The sequence below is a fragment of the Dermacentor andersoni genome, chromosome 5 (assembly GCF_023375885.2).
Source record: "Dermacentor andersoni chromosome 5, qqDerAnde1_hic_scaffold, whole genome shotgun sequence".
Lineage (NCBI taxonomy): Eukaryota > Metazoa > Arthropoda > Arachnida > Ixodida > Ixodidae > Dermacentor > Dermacentor andersoni.
The window spans coordinates 195,686,549-195,711,165 of NC_092818.1; the positions used below are offsets into that span (position 1 = coordinate 195,686,549).

Sequence of the window (24,617 nt, forward strand, 5' to 3'; positions counted from 1 at the left end):
CAATGCGTCGAATGAGTCACTGTTCTGAAGCATACATAGCGGCAAAGCGTTCCACTCTGTAATCGTTCGTGGAAAAAATGAAAACTTGAATGTGTTAGTACGTGTTCTAAATGGTGTTATCGATTCAGCATGGCGATTTCGAGTCAGTCGTGACATCAGAGGTTGGATGTACTGAGCAGGATCTCCTCTAGTGTTCCTAGAATCGATGCCGTAGTAGCCAATTGCTTGTTCACCAGCCTGCTGTTTCCCCATTTTCACATTGAAGTCGCAATGACTACAACATACTGAGTTTCCACTTTTCTCATCACTGATTCAACATCTTCATAAAACTGTTCTATTTCTTCATCATCGTGACTGAAGGTTGGAGCGTAGGCTTGTGCTACCTTTATTCCATACCTTCTATTTAGCTTTCTTATGACTACTGCTTCCCTCTCATTAGAATTCGTCCATGTTGCCTGCTATGTCCTTAAGCATTAGGAATCCTACCCTGTATTGTTTCTTATCTTGAAGTCCTCTGTAGTAGAGGACGTGGCCGTTAGTCAGCATTTTATACACCTCACCAGTTCTCCTAAGCTCACTAAGGCTGGTAATATCCCATGCAATGCCTGATATTTCCTCAAATAGTTCTGCTAAGCTAGCTTGACCAGTTCCTGTGTTGAATGTTGCTAGATTCAGTTTCTAGTGGCGGCTTGTCTGGCTCCCAAGATTCTTAGCACCCTATGCTGCGTTGCATGGGTTGCATGGGTTGGTTCAAGGAGTCATGAGGGAGGTAGTGGCCGAATACTTCACCAGGGAGGCCAATTCCTGTTCTGGTGCGGGAGTGTCTGGTTGAAACTTAGTGGGCCTTCCTAATTGGCTGCACCTGTCATGGTATAGCCCCACATTCTCTCTGCATTTTTTTTCTCTTTTGCCGGTGTTAGGCACCCCCTCCAAGCCTGAAGATGTAATGAACTGGAGAAGGTGGTAGCTCAATGTGTTCTACCTCTAATCCACGCCACCACCTCAGTCAAATAGCTACAAATGGAACACTTCGAATGAGACACTAAAAAAAAAAGGGAAGGATTTTAGCTTATGATTACCTATAGCAACCGAGCAACCAAGATAGCTCAGTTAGATAACCCTCTAGACGGTGAGGCCCCCTTATGGCGCAGAAGACCAGCCCAGAGGATTCTACATGCCTAAAAATGCCCTTGAATTATTTGCGATAGTCGCGATAGATAGGTACCACAATATAGCACTATTTCTAAATGGTTCTAACATCAAGGTTCTGGAATCTCATGTACGCAAGCGACTGTGAACACGGCTGAATGCACGAGACATTTTCAACAAGCTTAAACAGCACTTAAAATGAGTAGGGGTGAAAAGAATGGCGGAACAGTTCGGCCTGCTTACCCAAAAACCACGAGTCACTTATGCACGGGGTACATTCACCATCTTACTGTCACGTCTAGCTGCCCCTGGCATCGGAGAGGTCTTTTCAGACACAGTCGCTAATGAGGCAGCAATGTTATGCCTCTTGATTAGCTACAAAAAATGCGTCCGTCACCTCAGACATGGTCTGAACCCTTTGCTCCGGTGGACAACTGTACAATAACTGATTGCACAAGAAGTCATGCGTAATGTCGAGGGCTGAGCCATCTGTCGCGACTTCGGTGAACTGGAAGGACAAAGCTAACTAATTGCTAAACAGCTTTCCATATCTCCTCGAACGCCGACACGGTCAGAGTTATATTGCCGTTGCAAAAGAATAGAGAGAAAACTAAACAATTAGCAAAAGACCGTTACAGCCATACACAAGCAGTTTTGATGCTACAAGAATGACTTCCATAATAAATCTATATACCTCGTTATTCACAGGAAGGAAGGTAGCACATAGAACTACACCACAGGCTCTTAATAACCGATTATATTTTTGTATATGGTGGTTTTCGCTTGAGCGTTAAACAAAAATGGGGCATATGTGATATCCACATAGTGTTAATAATGTTGTAAATAATAATATATCTTGGACACTTGCTCACAAAAGGTGGGCAGCATTCATTAGTTTTGTAACACTTGCATTTGTTATCCTTTACAAATGAGTAAACTTTGGGGAGAAACAGGGTTGCAAGCCATTTTTATAGATTTTGGCACAAAAATCAAGCATTATCGGGTTTTCCCCGAAAATGAAGGACCCTATTCAAAGATAATATGCCTGGTTTTACATTTTCATTGCTTACTACAGGTAATATCAGAGCCTACATTACAAAGCTAAATTTTAATAAGATATGTACTTCTTTTTTAGCTTTCTCTAGAACAAATGAAATGTCAGATATTTCTTTTTCAGTTTTGGTGCCTTTCAAGCACCAAGAAAGAAAATGCTTCAGTACAGAATAAACAAAACACTTGCTGTGGCTTTACTGTGCACTCAGCATTCTAGCAAACAACATTTACCACTAATTACAACTTATTGCAATATATTCATGCAAACAAGTTGCTGTTCAGGGACTGCGGCATGCTTCTTTCAAGTACAATGGTACAATTTGTCAAGAATATTGTTTATGCATTTACAAGACAGCAGATCTTGTACATAGGTGGAACGAATATGGCAATCTTGAGCATGCATGCTCAAAAATAATATGACTCCCACAATTATCTTCAAGGCATATATTGAAATATGCAGACAGCTTTGCTTCCAACTGAGCAGTGTCACTGAGTAAACAACTGGTCATAAATTATGAGGTTTACTGTACCGAAGTAACACATGGCCAATGAGAGATGCTGTAATGTAGGTCTGCCGAGTAATTTTTACCACCTGGAGTGTATTAGCAAAATTATTTAGTACACCTAAAGGCATCCGAGTTTTTGCATTCTGTGCTCATCAAAATGTTGTCACCACAAGCTGTGAATTTGTGCACAGCAGCAAAACACTGCTGCCACTAAGTAACTGAAGCGATTGTGAGAAAACAATTGCTTTTTCACAGTAAATGCACTTAAGACACCCTTTCTTTATGTGGTTCACACTCAATGTTCCCAGAATCTTTGAATGCTCTGCTAGCAGAAAGCGATACTTTTTCTTAAGCTGCATTCTCAGAGATCATCAATTTTTTAGTTTCTTACTGTGAGGGATGTTCAACATGCTGTTGACACTAGTGTACAACAATGCATCAGCTCATAAGCAAGGTTGTTGTAAAGTGACTTTAACCTCTACAGTAAACTCCCATTAGACGACCTCAGAAGGAGCACAAAGATTGGTTTGTCTCATCGGAAGATCATCTAAACAGAATTGATCCACAAAAACTAAACATCTACTATTCCTGCTGTACTAAAATATTTGTTACAAAACAATAAATGAAACAGTATTAAGATCAAAAGGCAGATGTAAAAAGAGACATCTTTATCGTATTTGCACACTACTTATAATACTCTTACTTAGCTCTTAATTGAGCAACTGTTGCGTTCCAGCCTTCCATAAAACTGTCCTGTTACAGATGCTGACATCTTACCTTGTTTACTCAAAATGTTTTAATGACTTCATGTTGTTGAACCACAAATACGTATCCGTAGTATCATCAGCTGCATCACATGTGAACAGTGTCCTTCCTCACCATCATTATGGTGAGGAACTGTGGTGTTTCTATTATGCCAGACATGCAGGTTTCGAGGTCATTGTTGATGCTGGCATAGTTGTTTATGTCCACAGTGACATAATTTTAAGCAGGTTCTTTTTTATGGGAAACCAACCAAATGTTCACACACACTGTTCCTCACATCTGAAAATTTGGCATAATTGAGATAGTCTTAATGGCAGTCTAGTGAAGCAGCAGTTCCACAGAGCACCTTCTAGCCTTCCCTTTCTAAAAGCAGACTACAGGTTGAGTAAATGCAGAAAAGCACTGTTCTCACTTTCTGAACGAATTATTCACCAGTGACGCAATGATTTTGACTGAAAGTGCAAACAGAATGTGAATGCTTTTAGAGGCTTTTTTAGAATGCTTTTTAGTAATACAGGGCCTTATTCTAGCCTGATGGAAGTGAGTGAATATTCCAAGTTGGCGGGTGTGCATTCTCTGATGAAGCAACACCTAACTGTACATACTTTCTCGTTCTATCTTCTCGTAACAGCAGACAGCTCTTACCACCTCAGTGCTGTGTAATCCGAAGTGGCAATGGCTATGTACGAGCAGTCTGTTGAAAATGTTCTTTTCAGTGCCATTGAAAACGTCTCTCTGTTTGCTCACAATCAGTTCTGATTATGCAGGGAACTGATAATACCCAGATATGCATAGGCAATGAAAACAGTGAAATCTGTACATACATGAAAGTGTGCCCACTTAGTTACAAAATTTTTTTGCAAATTACTTTGCAGATGTAATTGAATGTAACATCAGACTGTTTGTTGACTGTGTTTTGTATGCTGATGTATAAGATCAAGTGGGTTCCACACAGATTTAGGACAACCTTCGTCATGCGGAAGTATGGTGCAAGAATAAGAACATGGTACTAAACACTAACAAGTGCATTTATGCAAGTTTCACTAAAAGGGTAAAAAAAAGAAAAACAATTCACTACACTTAAAATAATCAGCTTATTAGAAAAGACCATACAAGTGTTCCGGGTTATATTTCCCAAGGATGGGACATGAGACGCACAGGTAAACAGTGACGTTAATAGGCCGGGAAATGTACTTGGCTTCTTGCAGTGCAATCTCGAACACGTAACTATAGTCGGATACAACTTTAGAAAAAAGGGGGCGTTTGCTCCTCCGAGGCGGATGCACACGACCATCCACCAATGGGCACGCACTATGGACCGACGTCATGCGCCGGACGGCCGGTGACCCCGCCGTCGGAGAAGATGGCCGCCCAGGCTTCGAACTGGGCCAAGTCATGTCAGCTGTGCGCATCAACGCCTCCTCACAGTGAATTCCCAAACTGTTTGTGATTGTCTATCATGTCGAAAATATTACTGCGAGCTTACGATGCGGCATTTGTGCCACATGCGTTTATTCTAAGCTGTGATCTGGCGAAGAAACATTGCAGCGAGCATCGCTAATGCTGCGCTACGCTTTGCCTGAAAACAGGATCCCACGGCGACCGCTGCAAACACACATCCTGCCTGTTTCATGTCTTTTTTATTTCGCTCCCGAGTGAAGTTACAACGAGAAAAGTTTGCCAAAGTCTGGTGCCCACTGTCAGCGGCAGGTGTGTTCGTGTACTGTGTCGCGGCGTTTCTCGTCGGACGGGGTGAAGTGATGGAGCAAAACCATTCTCAGGAGAAATGAGATAAGCGTGCGCGCATGAAACAGACCTACGAGCGTCTCAACAGAAAATATTTGCAAAAGAAGCCTCCGACACAAAGATTTGTCGCCGTCAACTTAGCGTGAACGATCGTTGTCAGCAGTGAGATAGCCGAGTAACGGCGGTGTTCGAGCGTTGTGTAGCACCGTCGATTGATTGCTTTCCACCAGTGCTCACCGCGCGCGCACGCTGTAGAATGCGTGCTGTGGCACAGTCACGCATAAGTTGTGTTGGCAGCGCTCGATATGGTTTCCCACAACATAGCTTCGCGCTGCTTTTCAATTCTCGTGATATGTTGCAATTAAAAATTCCCAAGACAGTGTTAAGAGAACGGTTAAAAAAAGAAAACATACGAGTAGGTAGGCACAGCAGCTTGTGAACCCGCTCCTATAATACCTCTACCCACGTCTGTTTTTAAATGTGTGTACGTTTTCTTGCGTTTGTCAATTTTTTTTATTTCCAACATTTCTTTATATTTGAGTTTTTCTTAGTTTTCGCGTTTGTGTGCCTGCTTCCATGCGTGTTTGCGCTTATCTTATTTCTGTCCTTTTATTTTGTATTAGCATTTGTTTTTGCTAGTTTTCTTTCAGCAAAGTCTTCACACATTTTCATTAACCAATCTCATTCAAAGCACTAACTCCTGTACACTGCAGGGCTGGCCTCTTCCATCTCATCAAAACCTTTCTCACTGGTCTACCTCGTCTTCTCAATCTGCCTACTCGCTGTGTTTTCTGTCCTTGCTTCTTGTGTTGTTGCTGTAATGTGATTAACCAACTTGCTCAAAACAAATTTTGATCGCCTATGAAAACAAAGGTTTAGAGATACATTTTCTTAAAGGCGTCATGTGGGTTGCACAGTAACTTTTCCTCTTACGTCTGTTCATGTTTATGCATCAGTGCATGTAGCAGCTTGCCAGAAGTGCACATGAAAGGCTGCATATTGCGAAACAACACCTTGCTATGCTGTTGCATTTTTCATGCATTCAGTCTCAGTAAACAGACGGTTTCACTGTCCATCACATATGATGGTAAAAATTTTCAACACGAATAACACTGTGCAGGGGGTGTCATTTCCTGTCTGATGCTTTCGTCGTTGCAAAGACATTTTTCAGTGAATGGAGCCCAGCAAAGCAGTGCACTGAGAGCTTTTGCAACTTTCACCATTTATTTACTTTACGAATGTCATTGTCTGAACCTGGCCGTCGATCACTATGCCGATGGCTCATGAATTAAACAAGTGCCTCAATAAAACACATTCAATCAGCATTTTTTAGTACAAGCAATGCTAGCAGAGATATTCAGGGTGAATAGTTGTGCTTACATTGGTGTTACTTGCCTGGTCAGATAAACATATAAAACAATGGCTGCGGCATGACTGTGATTTGACGTGCAGACTGCTAATGGTGCCTTTCAAGCGTGCCCTCGACTACTGCTATTAATAGCTACCTGAATGAGTACTTTGGTCCTAACTAAGCTAATGATGTTTGATAATTGTTCTCTTAATCGCAGTACTTGCCTGGGCCAGGTAACCAAAATAAACAATGCCATGACATGAATGTGTGTTTGCATGCAAGCTGCCAACAGTGGCTATCATTTTCGCATTGATTGCTGTTATTTCACCAACAGTGGCGACGGCTTGACTGCGCTTTGACGTGCAGACTGCTAATGGTGCCTTTCAAGCGTGCCCTCGACTACTGCTATTAATAGTTACCCAAACAAATATTTCAGGCCTCACTAAGCTAATGATGTTTGATAATTGTTCTCCTATTCACATTACTTGCCTGGGCCAGCTAACCAAAATAAAGAATGCGACCACATGAATGTGTATTTGCATGCAAACTGCTAAATGTGGCAATCAATTTCGTGTTGACTACTGCTGTTTCACCTACAATGGCTACGACATGGCTGCGCTTTGACGTGCAGAGGCTAAAGGTGCCTTTCAAGCGTGCCCCGATGACTGTTATTTCATCACAGGGCCCGTCATGCTCGTAGGTGGCTGCCCAATAGAGTATTTTAAGCCTTCTGACATTGGCATTACTCATATCAACGGGCTGGAAAAAACAGTAGGGGCAGCACAACTGCACGCAAAGCACAATGTGCTTTGGCGTGCAGGCTGCTAAGGGTAGCTGTTAATTTCATGTTGACTTCTGCTTTTTCGTGTGAAGCTGAGCAGTGGCTGCCCGAATGAGCATTTTGGGCCCCACATAGTTATTCAGGGTTAACTGTATTTGAATTCAGATTTTCCAACGTTTCAGCACGTTTCCATGCCAACACTTATATTGAGCACGATCTGTGCAGGACGTTGCTTTTTCAGACTTGGGCTTCCATTAAAAGGAATATGTCACCAAATGAACTGCTTATTTATTTGAGAGGTCATGGGAGAATGCTTGGCTGCCGTGCTGCTTGGCTGTTGTGCTTGACGCACAGTACACCGCTTCAGTGATGGGAGATCCATTGTTGCATGTGCCGAGGTATGTGTGGCCAGCAGGAGGTCTGGACCCCAGCTCACGCAGAGTCAGAGACGAGGAGAGCATTCTCGGCGAAGAATTCTTTATACAATGTTTACATGTTGTCGTTATCTGGAGAGAGACCAACAGAGCAGCTGCAAGCTGCTTAAATAACACCCCTCAGTCCCCAGATTCCCCAGACAGTCCCTAAGGACGAAACAAGGTCGAGAGAGAGAGGGTCCGGGCAGCCTCCGTGGTCCTAACGCCGCTCTCGGTGGCCTGCGCTTCCTTGAACCGCGCTGCGGCATCGGGCCGATCTGGCGGTCGGTCAGAATGGTGCGCCGGGGAAGTTTTATGGCCCACATAGGACAAAGGGAACCAACTGCAAGGCATGGGGTCAAAACACAGCCCCCCTTTAGAAACCGTCCCAAACACAGCGGCAGTCGTTCCTGGTGCGGGCACCGCCGGACAAAGGAGTGGGGGTTGCATTGCTGATGGCACGGGTAGGGGCCGAATAGCAGATCATGATCCGGTGGCCTCTTCCGTCATGGACGCCGTGCAGCCGCGAGGAAACCCGAGCCGTGCACGTAGTCGTGTGCCCGAAGCACGCACCATGCGGGGATGAATGCTGCTGCCACGGTCGACACACCATAGCACTGGCCTTCCGTCAGGCAAATCCCAGGGCTCAAACATAACACCATATACGCTTCGAGAACTCGTTAGTGATCTTCTCGACCGTCGGTATCTCGTTGCGGCAAAAGAAATCATGCGCAGGTGTCATACTTCGTGCTGAGTCTTCTTTTCTCCGCATTTCGTGGACGCTTTCTTGAGGGCGTCGACAGTTTGCCACCCGAAATATGCGAAGCTTTGACCTGCCTCCTCACCTTGTACATTGTGCTTTCGCTGACACCGAGCATCTTGAGTTTATAATGGTTACGATAAATGCATTGTTTTAAGTACTTGTTCAATTGCAAATGATTCCTTTGAAGCTCGGAACAGGAGTAGTAAATGTGCCGTGTACGTGTAAAAAAGCGCAAAAGCCATGCAGAGCTGCTCTTTCTACTTTGGTCACTTGCAATGAAGCTAAAGAGCAGATGGCGGGCAGCGTTGTGGAAGGCAAGGGGTTATTTTTCCGTCACGATCCGGCATGTGCTGTAGCACATGAGAGCTCTACTAAACCAGTCATCAAAATACAAGTCTTTATTTATACCGAGAATTGTGCGTTTCAGAAGGACGATTTTTTGAGCGGGATTATTGTAGTCGCGGAGGCAATTGGACGTCGCGCTTCAGTCATCTGGGCGGGGCCTCCCCTTTTTTCTAAAGTTGTATCCGACTATAGAGGGTAAAAGGGTCTTTGAACCACTTTATATTGAAGCCGAAAAATGTATTTGAATTTAAAATAGACTATTTCTGAAATACTTTGCCGCAATAAGTACTTCAATACATTTATTAGAAGTGAAGTTATCGGCAATCAAAGGTCACCTTCACGGTGCTCCCACTCCTTCTTCAATGCCTTGCACTGTGATGGCTATGGCAAAGCAGGACATACCCACAATGCTTTGCATACTGAATGTCACCGTGGCACGCAGTTCAAATTTTATTTTGGGAGTTCACCTAGAAGCTACTATCACCAAATGTGGCTGTCCTCAGCGAGCCACAGTGCGCTCAGCCAGGGGATGTGCCACGGCTCTCAGCAGCAGCTGCATAATCTGTTGCATGTAGCAGACCACAGCTACATGCAACTGCAGTGCGTACGTGCAGTTTGCTTTGTGCATGACAGAGCTCGAGTGCACGCTCACACTCATATGCACCAGTCTGGCCGTGCTACGTGGTGCGGACTGGCTTTGTCCTGCACCAGCTTGACTGACGGATAGTAGTCACAGCCAATTTGCACATTTTGAAGTGCTATCAATAGCTCAATATGAAGCGAAGTCAGCTAAGGCGTCTAACCATGAGCGGCCAGAGTGAGCATGCACTGGTGACCGTGCATGTGATCTGACCTTAAGTTTGACCCTTTAAGCGTCAATGGCGTAAATATACGGCGCCGCGAACAAGTCCAAAAATGGTCTATGCCGTATATTTATGGCGCCATCTGTACATTTAAAAAGCATGCTAATTTCCCAACTTTTTCTTTTCTGTCATATGCTGCCACTATGTGGGAATACAGGGAATTTTTTTCGCGTGCCTCCCTCTCTCGGTTTTTGTTGCATGGTTTGTTTTAGAGCTAGTTTGCTCCTGCGCGTCTATATACTACCGTTCGCGCATTCGCGCGCGCACAGGCGGGCGTTCCGCGGGCGGTTTTGGCTTCTTGCGCTTGCAAAACTGATGGCTACCTTGTAACTAATTGCTCAAAGGGTGACCGGCTGTCTCTTGCTCGTTTAATGCTCACAGGGGTACGCATAGGAAGGATGCCACCGTGCATGCGTTTCTGTTGCTTTTTCATTTTTTTAGACACTCGCGAAAACTGATTGCCTCTGGTTGGCGATAAAATGAAGATTAGCGGAAATTTGTCACATGTTTTGCTTTTTTGACGGGCACACAACCACACAGTTTTCTTGAGTGCGGCCACCTACGCAGTTCTATTAGGCTATGGATGTATATATTAGTGTAAGAGCAGGAACAGGTGAGAGTTGTGAAATATTCTAGTGGGTGCATTTTCAAAGACTTGAACTATGTGTATAACAATGCATCAAATTTTTAATTCTTGTAAGTTTATTTTCTTTCTATTGTTGTTACTCATGAATGAAGAGCACATATATACAAAATAAAGATTTTTTTTTTTTCACTTTACTATCACCCTAGAAAAATTACGGTAAATTTTTTTTCAAAATAAGTCCTGAAGAAGAATTGGAATCTGCAATAAAAAATAGACTCTGGGCGGTCGCATATGGCAGAAAAAATCAACCCACAAAGGATTAACATGATTCAAGACTAGTTGCGTGTTGAAAACTAGTCGAAGTTAGCAGAACCCAATGGCTACGACACCGATAAGCACTTCCTACGCGGGCAGCTGTGGCCAAGCAGGCAATAGTCAGCTTCTTCCGGAAGTACACAATTCTTGTCGAAATTCAAAAGCAGATTTTTGCTTACTTCTGCCTGTTTATTAAGCTACATTAATAAATATACACAGTAATAGTAAGAAGAACACTAATCCAAACACCCTTCTTGACTGTCGGCAACTATTGGCCAATAGCAGCTGCATATGGGAACTGGCTATAATACGAAATAAAACATCCAGAAAAGAGTAAGGAGCAGGCTTCTGTTGAAAACAGAGTGTGCAAGAAAGAGGTGACTTTGCGATCCACTTGCGAGCTCTATGTACCGCGCACAACTGCAATATTTGGCTGGGATGTTCACAGCAGCGTATGCTATCCACGAACTGTTTTTTCACCAAGCCTGAGGGTTGGTTCAGGACCCCTTAAGGGAGGCTGCGTATTTAGCATATTTAGCGTAGGCCGATACTCAAATATGCCTGCCCTGTGTGGGACCCGTTTCATATGGTACATGTTGATGCCCTTGAGTGTACTCAGTCTTTTGCAGGAAGATTTGTTCTGGGAACATATGACTCATTTGCAATTGCCCGAGAGATGAAGCAAGACCTTAAACGGGCCGTGAAACAATTTTGACGATATTGTACAAATGTACTGACTTGTTAGGGTAGGTCCTTCTGATCAATAATTGACGCATCTAAGCACTCTGTGTAAAGAGCGTAGTTTATTATAAGGTTTTAAAAGGTACATTGTTAGCGATCGCAGCACGCCACTCGCCTGAGTTTTCAACCACCCATGACCAGGTGACATGAGATGACCATATGACACCAGTAGGGCGAGCTATCCGATTGGCTGCCCAGGGTGTGTCATCAATAATTTTTCCAACTTTATGGTGAACAAACATAGTTAATAATAGTCGGAATGTTAGTTAATTTGTTTCTATATAAAAGAAAGTAACCAAAAGAGAATGTGCAAAAACAATTTGTCACTACACTTAAGCACTTCCGGCACACAGTAGGTGTTGTCTACTTGTATTACAGCAGGTTCTGTGCTGATATGAGCACTATGATTCGCCCTTTGGTTGTGGGCTGCAAACGTAGTGATCAGGGACATGTCAAGCTGCGACACTGTGTCCCTCTGCAAGGTAAACACGGAAGCAGAGTGGCTGCAGTGCTGGTTGTTAGTTACCAATCGGCACCAGCATCTACATGTTCGCGGCCGTCACTTCACACCGAAGGATTACTACCACAATAGTGTTTCACAAGTCCGGTATTTGGGTAAACGCAAACGGACTGGGCCTGGGCGTTTTACAGGATGAGCGGAGGCGCAAACGTGGAAGGCCTGCACGGTGCAGCCACCTGAAAGCACAGAGCTCAACCAAGAACAGAACTAGTATAGCAGTGATGAAGTGCATTCTACTTTGCTGCTGGTGTAAATTTTTGGAAGGACCGTAATCGTGAACACATTGTTTTTCTAAATGTTCAAAAAGTTTTACACTTGGTTTCAGTAATATAAGCTCTTTGTTTGGCTGGATAAGCTCTGCCGCACCAGGTGACTGGACCCTTAAAGCTCCTTCATCACAACAATAGTAGTACGGAGGGGCTTTAGTTCACACCTCCATCCATCCGTCAAAATGCCTATCTCGCCTGTTACGCCGTGTTTGGAATACCAAATATGCTCGGCACTGCAACAGAATGCTCACAACGCAAGCTGCTTCGATAGCTCTCGCTTGGGATCGACTGCCAGGCAGCAGGCAGAGAGGTTGCAGAGGCTTCATGCGCTCGCTCCAAGACAACCGGAAGTAGATGGCACAATGTCCCATCATGACACAGAGCCAGTGAAAGCTGAGTTTAGCCCCGATCCCTCAGCGAACGCGTTCAAGAGAAAAAGCATGGCTATGGACGAGGGTAACTTGTAATCGTCCGTAGCTCTCTCAATATGAGGTGCTTCGCACAAATTATGATGCGATTTAGTGTAGCTGTAACCTACACACCTACAAAATTTGTCTGAACCGTTTCAGGGACCCTTTAAATGATGCTCACTGAGTGAAAGAAGGCAAAATCTTCGGTTTAAGCTGTTTTATTCAATTTACAACAAAGAAACTGGAATCAATGCTTCCAATTATCTCCAGCTGGCACACTACCTGTCTTCACATATGGACCCCGAATTTAAGGTCTGGGATCTTGCCAGACAAATCTCTATAAATATTTATTTTTTCCAAGGACAATAGGTCAGTGGAATAAATTGCCTGCAGATGTGGCTGGCAGCAAAACTGTTGATTTGTGCTATGATGCTTTGTGCTCCCCTAGCAATAATGTAAAGAATGATGCTGCAGCTAATGCTAAATAAAAAAATTATTATTTATCATTTGGATAAAGAAAAAGGTTATTAGATGCATATAAAATTTTGCATCAAAAGTGTTCCTGTATTTTTGCTTCATTGAAACTTCAGTCAGTTGAGGATATTTCATGATGCTTTATGGGCTTTGAACAAAATTTGCTGTGAAACATTCCCCTTTTCCATTCTTGTACTTCCCATAACTTATTCAGGAATATATGCTTGCACAGCCAAGAAGACGTACTTCATTTATCATGGGCAGTATACTGCAATTATGTGTATGTACAAGGCCTGATAATTGTCTCCTCCTGTTAATAATATGTGCCTTATCAGACGCGATGTCTTCGTTAAGCGTGACAATGCAGCAACATCAAGAGTGAACAAAAGGACATTCAATTCTTTTTAGCATAACCTTTTTCAACAATGAGTAGCTAATCTTCAAAAATGCTCATTCATCAATGATAAACTACCATTTATTTGCTAAATGGCATCGTCTGTACATCACACATACTTTACTTTCTCTTTGCTACCGCAGGGTACATGCTCACAAAGTTCCAGGGAATACTTTTTCAGTGTACAATGCCACACTTCGTTTTATATGTGAAATATATTAGCTTTAGCTTATACAGTCAATAGTTCCCCTTTTACGATGATTCAGGCATTTGGTTGCATTCAAAAGGCGTTGTATGGCATCAGAGCCAGTAGCACTATCTGTTTTGTGTGTATTCCACCAACTAACTACTGTAAACGGTCCATATCGCACTACATGGTGAAAGACACCTGTAAGGACTCACCGCTCATTGAGGCTGAGTTTAGTTGTATTCTTGAGGATCACCTTGCTGGCCATTGCGTCTTGTCCAGCTGCAAAGAAAAATAGTTTGGCCAACAAACTCTCTTTTTCCCGTTTGACGGTTAACTTTAATTGTCCTTATATATATACTTTGACAGCTCTTCAATACAGCGCATTCGAGGCGATGTTCTAGGAGAACAAGATGTGGCCCAGCACACAGCTCAGTTATCACAAATGTGGCATGGAATTAATAATAGAAGTGACTGTTTCAACAGAACCATCACTGTGCTTCTTAAACTTGCTAGATATTGACAGGTTGACAATATAACCTCAACACAACAGTTATTGTGAAGTAACATGTATTATTGTACTGTTTCCGACTTTCGTAAGCATAGTATTGCGGCTAGGGTGGCGTTTTGGGCGTGAAACCCACCAAGCCTGTCAACTACGACGTGAAGTTGTAGAAAATGAAGGAAAAAGGGTTTATTTAGCTTAGTTACATGGCTTCAGAGCGCAAGCCCACTCTATGCAGGAGCAAGTTAACGTCTCAGTTCACATCAGGACTCTCTGTCTCATTCTCAAAAAGTCTCTGCTTTTACTTCCGTCGTCTTCTCAAGGCGAGATACAACACCAATGCTATCTATAACCCGTAGAAACTCCGCTTCGAAGAAATTGGTTTGGAATCTGTGGAAGAAAGAAATGATCCGACGACTCCTGGTTCATCCGTCGTTGCCCCCGCCCCCCCCTTTCTTAGCTCAGTCTGTGAGGTGAAGAGTGGTTGGGGTCCTTTCATGGAACCCTGCAACAGCTGATTTACACGCTGTCTTGACGGCGGGATAAGTGCCGAAGGATGGGTGGTGGTTTGACTCGTCTAATTACCTGTGCCTATTCATTTGTTGTTGTGCTTCCCTCCCGTTCATCCTTTTCTCTGGTTTCCAGGTAATGGTCGGGTGAGCACTTTTAGTCCACGTCACGCTGACGTCTAGTTAGGAGGTGCGGTGGTTTTACACGTGCCAAACATTCAATTAACACCCTTGGTGGTGTTGAGACGAAACAATTGCATGAGCTAGATGCAGACAGAGAATAAAATGTGTACATGCAGTAGACATTACAGTTTTCTCTGTCTGCATCTAGTTCACGTTATAGTGTGTAACAGCACGAATCACCAACTCATAGAGAACTGCTGCCCACGTGAACTTTACATAACTCAAAATGCACTGCATAGGTTACATGGCAAGTTGTACCCATCATGGCAGCTAGCAAAAAGTTCAGTTGATTTTTAATGGTCTCACCTACAGCTTGTTCAGAAGAAACGAAAATAGAATTATCTTGATTTGTGTCCTCTGCAATGTAGCGAACATGGATCAGAGCAAATACTAGCACCTTTCGCTCACTTAGTACAGCAATACTCTTTATGTGGCCAATTTCTACATCAACTCAGATTTTGTTCAACAGGTGATAAACATTCTTAGTGCAGCACATAGGTGCAATTTTTTGTGTGCATTTCATTTCATACATAGCAGGCAACACTTAAGAGGCTAAAGAAACTTTTCACACTATCTGCATTCGCATAGAACATGCTGCATGACAGCAAGAAATCGGAGTGATACATATTTGAGTGCAGGGTTGAGTTCCTATGTTACAGTCACAAATTGCCACGCGACTGGCCACTCGAGGTCCTTTGAGTGTATTCACGGGCTTCTTTCCCGCTTGGAAAAACACTTTTATGTAGCACGTATTCTGCAATAGAAAGCTGTATCACAAGTTTTTATTGTCGCTCTGCAATTTTCTCATAGACACTTATTTATTTATAATATTTGATAAATTAATTAATTAATTAATCATTCATAATCATAATTGATTAATCATACTGATAATGATCAATCATATATGATCATTAATAAGTCATTAGCCAGGTTATCGAGACATCCGCAGAGTACAATCAGCCTCTCTATACGGAGTTAGGTTCGACCGGCGGGGCCTGGCGACCTTCGAGGAAGCGGCCGATGGAAAGGCGCCACCTTGTCTGCTGCGACGATTCACTTTGAAAGGACAATATCTCAGTCCACAGCCCATCGGCGCCACCATGGCTGCGGTGGCGACTCGTTTCGTAAAGAGGACAATGCGCCGAGTCAACAGGACATCGGCGCCACCATGGCTGCGGCGGCGGAGCACGTAATGCTAGTGTGTACGCCGTCACCCACACGGTCTGTTTGGAGCAGGGGAGCTCCTGGAAGGTATTTTGCGGTGCCATCTCACGCAGCTTAGAAGTCGTCAGTCAATGGACAGACGCAGTGGCCATTTTCTGCGGAGTCGACTCTAGGATAAAGAGGCGCCTGCTCGGGGCAGCACCGTGTCTGCGAGAACCCACTCACCTCGGCGTGGTCAGTGCCACCTGTGCGGAACTGAGTGCGTAAACCCTTCCCCCCTCAAAGGCAGTTCGGCTAAGATGACTTTGAACGCTCCGAATTGGTCAGCGGTGAACTGCCGTTTTCCCTCACCTAGAGATCTAGGGAGGACAGAGTGTATTTAAGGAGCCATTGGCAGCTCCTCAGAGTCCATTCCTCTTTCAGTCATGTTAGACTGATGAACTGTAACATTCTCATGTAGATACTGTAAATAAATCCCATATTCCTCGTTCTCAATGAGAACAAGTCTCTCCCTTCAACAACGTCCTCAGGGTGTACAAGTTGGACGACGGCATGGGCCAGCTACCATCTATTTCATGCCCGACCCCAACCATCACAACTGGCTGAAAGTGGTGAGACGAACTCTGCGACGTGGTGCTGTGTCTGCTGCGAGTGCTTGGTTCTTGCTTTGACTCTCTAGGCTTCATTTTGTGGTTGTTCAGTTTAGAACAGTAGGGAAGTTGGATTGTTGATTGTTAGCTAGGTTGTGTTTACCTAGGCAGGTTTAGCGAGCAGGATCAAGGCAATAAAGCAGCAATCATGGAGTTAAGGACACTGCTGAGAGACAAATTGTTGATTGTTGGTGAGGAACTGGGCCTAGAGGTACGCAAGGAAATGCTAAAATCGGTATTGCAGCTAATTTCCGAACACACCAGTGACGAGAACATTGAAACTGGGTTGGAACTTCTTACGAAAAGAGGGAAACGGGACAGATAAAGAGAAGAACGGGACAAAGAGGAACGAGAGAAAGACTGCGAGTTAAGAAAAATGCAACTTGAACTTGAAAACAAACATTTGGAGTTGTCTCAAGGAAGTGAAGGGGCTCTGGGACGATCAAGTGAGGCAGAATCATACCGCATGGACAGGCTGTTAAAGCCATTTGGGGGCGGGAATGACATAGGCTTGTTCATAGGAAATATTGAAAGGACTTGCGAGAAGAAGAACTTCAGCCCGAGTACATGGCCACAGCAGTTGTCTATGTTCCCGTGTGAGGCTGCGGAAGTAATCGCCAGACTCAGTGCGCAGGATGCATATGATTATACGAAAGTTGAGGCTAGTCTTCTGAAAAAGTAACACCTTTCAGCTGAAGCTATTAGGCAGAGGTTTAGAAGGACAGGCAAGAAGGATAGCGAGGGATATCCGGAGCTTACATATATCTTAAAGGCAAACCTAGTCGAGTGACTGAAAAGCGCGGAAGCGTATGAGAGCAGAGACATGATTATTGAATGCATGTGTCTAGGGCAGTTTTACAAAAGCATCCCTCAAGCGGTGAAACTGTGGGTGCAAGACAGAGGGAATGTAAACACTGTGGAAAGGGCGGCTGAATTAGCCGAAGAGTACGCAAAGCGTAGAAAGTTGAACGCCAAGGACGGAAACTGGGACGGTCGAAATGGACCGCGGAAACTATTTCCGTTCAAAAAGGGTTCGCAGACTAGACGATCGGAGCCTGTAGACGTGGAGGAAAAGCCCTCAGAAAAGAGCGAGGAGAAATCAAACGGGGAAACCGTACAAAAAGAGCAGAAAAGAAAATTCGAATCTTTTAGACCAATCCGCTGCTATAAGTGCCAGAAACTCGGACATATCGCTGTATACTGCGGGAAGCCTAGCGTAGTTTTCTCCTATGTGGATGAAAAAGACGAGAATATGGAACTTTTAAATCCATATCTTCACAACCTGCAAGTTAATGGCAAACCATGCAGGGTGCTGCGAGACAGTGCCGCCACGATGGACATTGTCCATCCGTCTTACGTGACGGTAGATGACTTCACTGGAGAAGTAGCATGGATCAAACAGGTTGTAGAAGAACACAGGTGTGTCTGCCCATGGCCAAAGTCAAAATCAGTGGACCGTTCGGGGAGCTCATGACCGAGGCTGCAGTTTCCAAATTCTTGTCACTACAGTACCCTTACATTTTTTCAAATCGGTCAGATCACTTAATGCGGGACAAGGGGCTTAAACTGGGAGAGGGCATAGTACAGGCGTCGACGTGAGGCCAAGCTCGTAAAATTGCCTTGCTTTTGGCTGAAAATGCAAAAGCTGCTCCAGCGGAAGTAGCAAAAGAGGTAACTTCAGTAACCAAATCCGAGCTAGGCTCGAGGAACGAAAAATACGGTTGAGGAAACACTGCCAGCTGACCAGCTCAATGAGAGATTATCACTAGGGTGTGAAAGTTCACGCCTGCAGGAAGGGCCAGCTGACGCACTCGCAAGCGAGACAGGGTCGTTACTATCCCTGGCCTCAAAGAATTTTGATCAGCTCTTACGTGTGGACAGAGAGTCACTGGCAGCCGAGCAAAAGAATGATGACAGCTTAGCTAAATTGCATCACACAGCTAAAGAAGGCATTGCTAGGTGCAGTGTGACGACACAAGAGAGAGGAGTATTGTTGTATCGGGACTACAGAGACCGAAAGGGTAGGATTCTAGATCAGTTAGTCGTACCTACTAAGTACAGGGAGGACCTTTTGAGTCTGTGTCATGGAAATGGGTGGACTGGCCACCTAGGCATAAACAAATTGAAGGGAAGATTGCTTATAGAATACTACTGGCCTGGCTGTTTCAAAGACGTAGAAAACTTTGTAAGATCATACGACGCCTGCCAGCGCTCAGGTAAACCAGGAGAAACATGGAAAGCTCCACTAAAGGTCCCTTAATAACACAACCTTTTAGGCGACTTGTGATAGAGATGGTAGGGCCTCTACCAAAGACAAAGTCAGGTTGCTGGTACTTGTTTACCATGCTGTGTCCGGCTACAAAGTTTCCAGAAGCAATTCCTCTGAAAGAGCTCAGCTCTACTGAAATAGTAGATGCACTTTTGACACTATTCGCACGAGTTGGGTTTCCAGCCGAAATTCAGGCGGATCAAAGGTCAGTATTCACCAGCTCACTGACTTCCACATTTTTACAAAAGTGCGGCGTAAAGTTGATACAAAGTTCCGTCAGTCACCCTCAGTCAAATAGTGTAGAGAGGTGGCATTCAGTGCTTAAACAAGTTTTGCGGGTGCTTTGTTATGAGTGCAAGGAGGACTGGGAGAATTGTCCTCCGGCCACTTTGTTTGCTTTGCAAACGGTTCCTCATGAAGCTACAGGGTTCTCGCCAGCAGAACTAGTGTATGGGAGGACACTCCGTTCTCCACTGAGAATGTTAAGAGAGATGTGGGAGAAAAGAGGAGAGAATCCAACAGTGGTAGAATACGTGCTAAATCTGCTGGGACGGCTAAGTGCAACCCAAGAACTAGTCAAAAAGAACACGCGAGTAGCTAAAAAGAACGCCAAGTTCTATTACGGCAAGAATTCGAGGCTTCGTACGTCTAATGCCGGAGAGCAGGTAATGATCCTCAAACCTTCAACGAAGAACAAGCTTGAAGTTCACTGGGACAGACACGTTAAAGTGTTGCACAAACTTCCAGATACTAACTATGCTCTGAAAATGCCCGGTCGCAGGAAGGAGGTGAGGATATACCACTGCAATTTGATGAAGCCGTACGTAGAGCGGAGCGGAGTTGTTAACTGTACCATCAAAGAGCAGGATGACACTAGTAGCAAGTTTAACAAGTATAAGGCGGCCTCCAACTCAGAAATCAGCCTAGAAGAAGTAGTAAAACATTCAGAAAGCTCGCACGCTCGTAGACCCGAGCAGCTAGATGAGCTAAGAGGGCTGTTAGGGGAATATGTTGACAGATTCAGCGATCGGCCAGGTAGAACCAACTATTAACACATGAAATAGAGCTGACATCAACCGAACCTGTAAGATCAAAGTTTTACAGGGTGTCTCCACGACAGAGAGAAATTATGGAGGCAGAGATACAGCGCATGCTAGAGTTGGGAGTTATTGAGCCTGCTGAGAGTGACTACACATAACTGCTAACACTTGCAGAAACCCCTAATAAGGACCCTCGTCCGTGTGTTGACTACAGGAAGTTAAATGGCATCACTAGAGATCAGCTGTACCCGATACCCAACATTGAGGAATGAATTGAAAGAGTTAGCGCTGCTAATTACATTTCAACTATAGATCTCGTGCGGGGATACTGGTAAGTTCTTCTTTCAGATAGTGCCAGCCGCTATGCCGCATTTATCTCACCTGTAGGCACTTTTTGCCCTCTGAGCTCTCGCCCTCAGCTTCGGGCTGAAGAATGCACCATTTAGCCTCTCTAAGTTAATGGATATTGTCCTAAAAGACTTGCAGGAGTTCGCCTTGCCATATCTTGATGTAGCAATTTTTTTGGACAGCTGGAAAAAGCACTTATCGCACACCAAGCAGGTGTTTTCACGGTTGAGGGAAGCCGGCTTAACGATGAAAGCAGAAAAGTGTAGTAAACAAATATGCCGCCAAACAAGTATGCAGCCCAGAGATGATGATGCCATAGAGGTAATTATTGAAACCGTAACTAGGCTGGCTTCAGAGGCAACAACTGAAGTGGGAGGCAAGGCACCAAGGCAACCAGTAGGCAATCTCTCCCAAGTAAAAAAAGACCTAATAAAGAAACGACAAAGAATTAAAGTGTCGAACTCAAGAGATAAGATAGAATTCGCGGAACTGTCAAAATTGATCAACAAGGCGAAAATAAGTGATATTCGAAACTGCAACGTGAGAAAGACTGAAGAAGCCATAAAAACGCACGCAGCCTGAAATCAGTGAGAAGGAAACTTGGCATAGGACAAACCAAGATGTATGCACTGAAAGGCAAGCAGGGTAATATAATCAGCAATCTCGAAGGTATAGTAAAAGAAGCGGAAGAATTCTATACTGACCTGTTCAATACGCAGAGGAGTCAGACACCTCCATTAGAAACAGTAACGAACAGGGTACAGAAACTCCTCCTATAGTTAGCGATGAGGTCAGAAGCGGTTTGCAAGACGTGAAACGAGGAAGAGCGACAGAAGATGAAATAACAGTCGATTTAATCGAAGATGGAGGAGACATACTGCTTGGAAAACTGGCGGCTTTTTATACGAAGTGTCTATTGACTGCAAGGGTCCGAGAAAACTGGAAGAATGCACACATTATATTAATCCACAAAAAGGGAGACGTTAAAGAATTGAAAAATTATACACAGTTTACACAATTAAATAGTTAGGAGCGACAATTTTAAAGGCTATAAACTAAAGAACACACATTAATGTTGTTTGTGAGGCTGGGTAAAGGGATCTATGGCTTTCCTATAAAAATTAAAAATGGCTCCAGAGTTCATTAATTAACTGCCCCCTTGATATATGTAAGGCATTAAAATACATATGTTGAATTAAATTAAATTATGGGGTTTCACGAGCCAAAAGAACTTTCTGATTATGAGGCGTGCCGTAGTGGACGATTCCAGAAATTTCGATCACCTGGGGTTCTTTAACGTGCACCGAAATCTAAGCACCCACAGGTGTTTTAACATTTCGCCCCCATTGAAATGCTGCCGCTGTGGCCGGGACTCGATACCGCAACCTTGTGCTCAGCAGCCTAACACCATAGCCACTGAGCAACTGCGACAGCTCATATGTTGAAATACACATGTTGTATGGGACCCTTATGAGTTGGAATATAAATTTTAGAAAATGTTAAGCTTTTGTAGCATGGTTAATACTTTCTGTGCTTATGTTCAGGTACAGAAATGCTCTGCTGTCTTAATTTGCAGGCACTAGCTCTGTGTCACAAATTCTAAATTGAAATTCGTGATCATTAACTATGCTTGGTTCTCCAGACTGACAAGCTTGAGAGGGAAGCAGTCATAAGAACTGATGCATACGCATTCTTTCTAAGAAGCATCAAAGAATGAAATGAATTGCCTGAATAGCTTCTTTTGTATGATAATGCTGACGTGTTTGATAGAGAAGTAAGAATGTATCACGATTGGTTGTTGTAAATTCATTTCGCATGTGCCTTTGCAGTACATATCTCACATGCAACATCTATGTTTGTGTATTTTCATAAATGTATGGTCTTGTGACTACAATATCTGTATCTTCAAGTTTAGTGACGACCAGCCTGCATGCAGTAAGTAAATAAATAATATCACATGACATCGGCGCATATTCGGTAACTACAAAAGTCGTCAAATAACAAACAATATTGCAGTATTCACAAATATTATATTTATGAGGTCTTCAATACAAAAGGCATGTCATCCAATTGCAGAAACGGCATGACTTGCAGCGCTAATTTAATATTAGTACAATCTATCTTGCTTGCCTTTCTACCGAGCTGGCTAATAACGTGTAGCTGTCAAGAGCAAAATCTTTTTCATATTGCACTGCACGACAAAACGAGGCTCCCTACAAGGTATATACACAAGGCGAGCGTTTTGCGTACGTAAACCAACACGAGCATATCCAAATGCCGATAGTCTTTTTAGATTCTGTTCACGAAGGTTAGGTGTCGCAAAGCAAGCAGCACACTGTAAACAAAACGCTGTCGGCCTCGCCGCACGCAGGTATGCATATCGCACACGTAGTGAGGCTAGCAGAACTTGCATTTACGTGCACACTACAAAGCAACTATGAGGAGCAAAAGAAATACGGCTTGATCACGTTGGCTCAGTTTAGCAGTCACGTTTCAATTCGTCGCGCTGCGTAGCGGTACTGTGAAATCCAGCAAATTATCGCAGTGTGTAGCAATAAGCCAAAAGCAGGGGCATGCACCACCGAAATAGCAACACGCATAGGTGAACATTTCATAAATGTCTCCGTTATTGCCTTTAGTTACCAGCAACCTGACACGCCGGGACGATTGAATTGTAGCAACTTACCAGTGCTGGCGAAGCGTACCGATGTCGACTCGCAGTTTTAAGATAAGACGCGGTGAACAGGCCCAGTAATTATACACCTTTAAGCTTTATTGGTATTATCGTACACTACTAACATTGGTAAAATTATAGATGACAGTAAAACTCCTTCATACAGCTATTTACAGCACTTGCAAACAATCCAACTTTGGATCGTGTTGGCTCTCACACTTGGGTGCTTGGGCTTTTTCAACGACTTACTTACTTCGACACCTTGAACGCAGCAAAATTAAAAAAAAAACTTACTCTTTATTTTTGTAAGATTCAGTTGAAGATCACAAAAATTTATTTTAAAGTGCTGATTTTGTATGCCTAACTTTTTGTCAAGAGGCTGCGATCGCCGCGCGCGGCAGCACAGGTGGTTCAGATTTACGCGCTGCATTTAAAACTCGTTCCACACCTCTACTTTCACGATTCCTTTTTCTTTTTCTTGTTTGGGCTCTATAACGTACAACTATTCCAATTTGTTTTTATTTAAATCTCCTGACGTTGAATTCCCGTATCCATTGAGCGGTGACCCGCAGCGTTGTTTGAACAGCCCAATCAAACACCCTACTCGTCTATGGGAGGTCAGTCACTTTGCTTTCACGGCGAATAGCATTCGGTCAAAACACGTTGGCGGGCTAGTTCGTTAGAATCCATGGTAGAGTGTATAAGCGCGACTGTACGAGGACGTATGAAGAAACAGATACACAGACACAGCGCTTCACTTTCAACTATAGATTTTATTTTCGCACGCATCGATAAATATGTACCGTACGAGCGGAAACAAAGGTAACAGCAAAAAAAGAACCTTCAGTGGTGAATTTCGATAAACCGTACACGTGTGCAAGGCATGGGGTAAACACGTACTGCAGTCGAGGCGGAATGTTCCCTCCGAGTGATAGTGTCAGAGAATGCTACTTGGCAGAAACATGTAGCGACAAAAGCACTTAAAGCTCTTGCCAATCGACGACCCATTTTTGGTAACTAAGTCTGAACAAGTGGTGGAATTCTTTAAAGACTGTCAAGACAGGAACCTTGTCGCTTTTTCCATTGACTTAAAGGATCTGTATTATTCTCTCCCGCAGAATGACGTGATGAAATGTGTATTGACTGCATTGACAAGTTTGGAGCGGTTCGATTTCAAAGCGCTTGTGGTTTGACTGGCGACAGATTTTTAGAACTTCTTCGTTTTTATGTTAACTCGACTTACGCGACTTGGGAAGGAAATGTCAAACAGAAAGATGGCATATGCATTGGCTCATGTATTGCTCCCGCCTTAAGTGACTTTTGTCTAGCTAACCGTGACCAGGTTCTTGATGAACACCTGAAAAATGACAGCGATGTCGTGAAAGCGTTCAGATTCGTTGACCATTTTCTAATCATAATAAATAACAAATCAGACAATTTTGGCTCGCTGGTTTTAAAAACCGTAACCTCGTTCACTGAAGTGTTGTCCCCTTTGTTGTGGACACATGAAGTCCCCATAGGGAATTTCATAAGGTTTTTAGACTTGGGATTGTACTTTTCTCCACAAATGACCTGCTGGAGTTATCAGCCGAGAGGCAATACGCCAGTCCTACCATTTCATACCACTCATTCAAAACTTGTAAA

The 24,617-nt window shown here is 43.8% G+C and overlaps 1 protein-coding gene across 2 annotated transcripts in view; it reads right to left on the bottom strand.

Moving 5' to 3' along the window:
• The window catches only part of LOC126531808 (uncharacterized), an 84,373-nt gene extending 61,191 nt beyond the window's left edge, over nt 1-23,182 (bottom strand). For both annotated transcript variants that reach the window (XM_050179540.3, XM_050179539.2), the window contains exons 1-2: nt 22,986-23,182; nt 13,847-13,913 (exon numbers count right to left, since the gene is read on the bottom strand). In XM_050179540.3, coding sequence (XP_050035497.1) covers nt 13,847-13,899 — 53 coding nt within the window. In that variant the 5' untranslated portion in view covers nt 13,900-13,913; nt 22,986-23,182. The remainder of the gene's footprint in view (nt 1-13,846; nt 13,914-22,985) is intronic.
• Nucleotides 23,183-24,617: the final 1,435 nt, after the last annotated feature.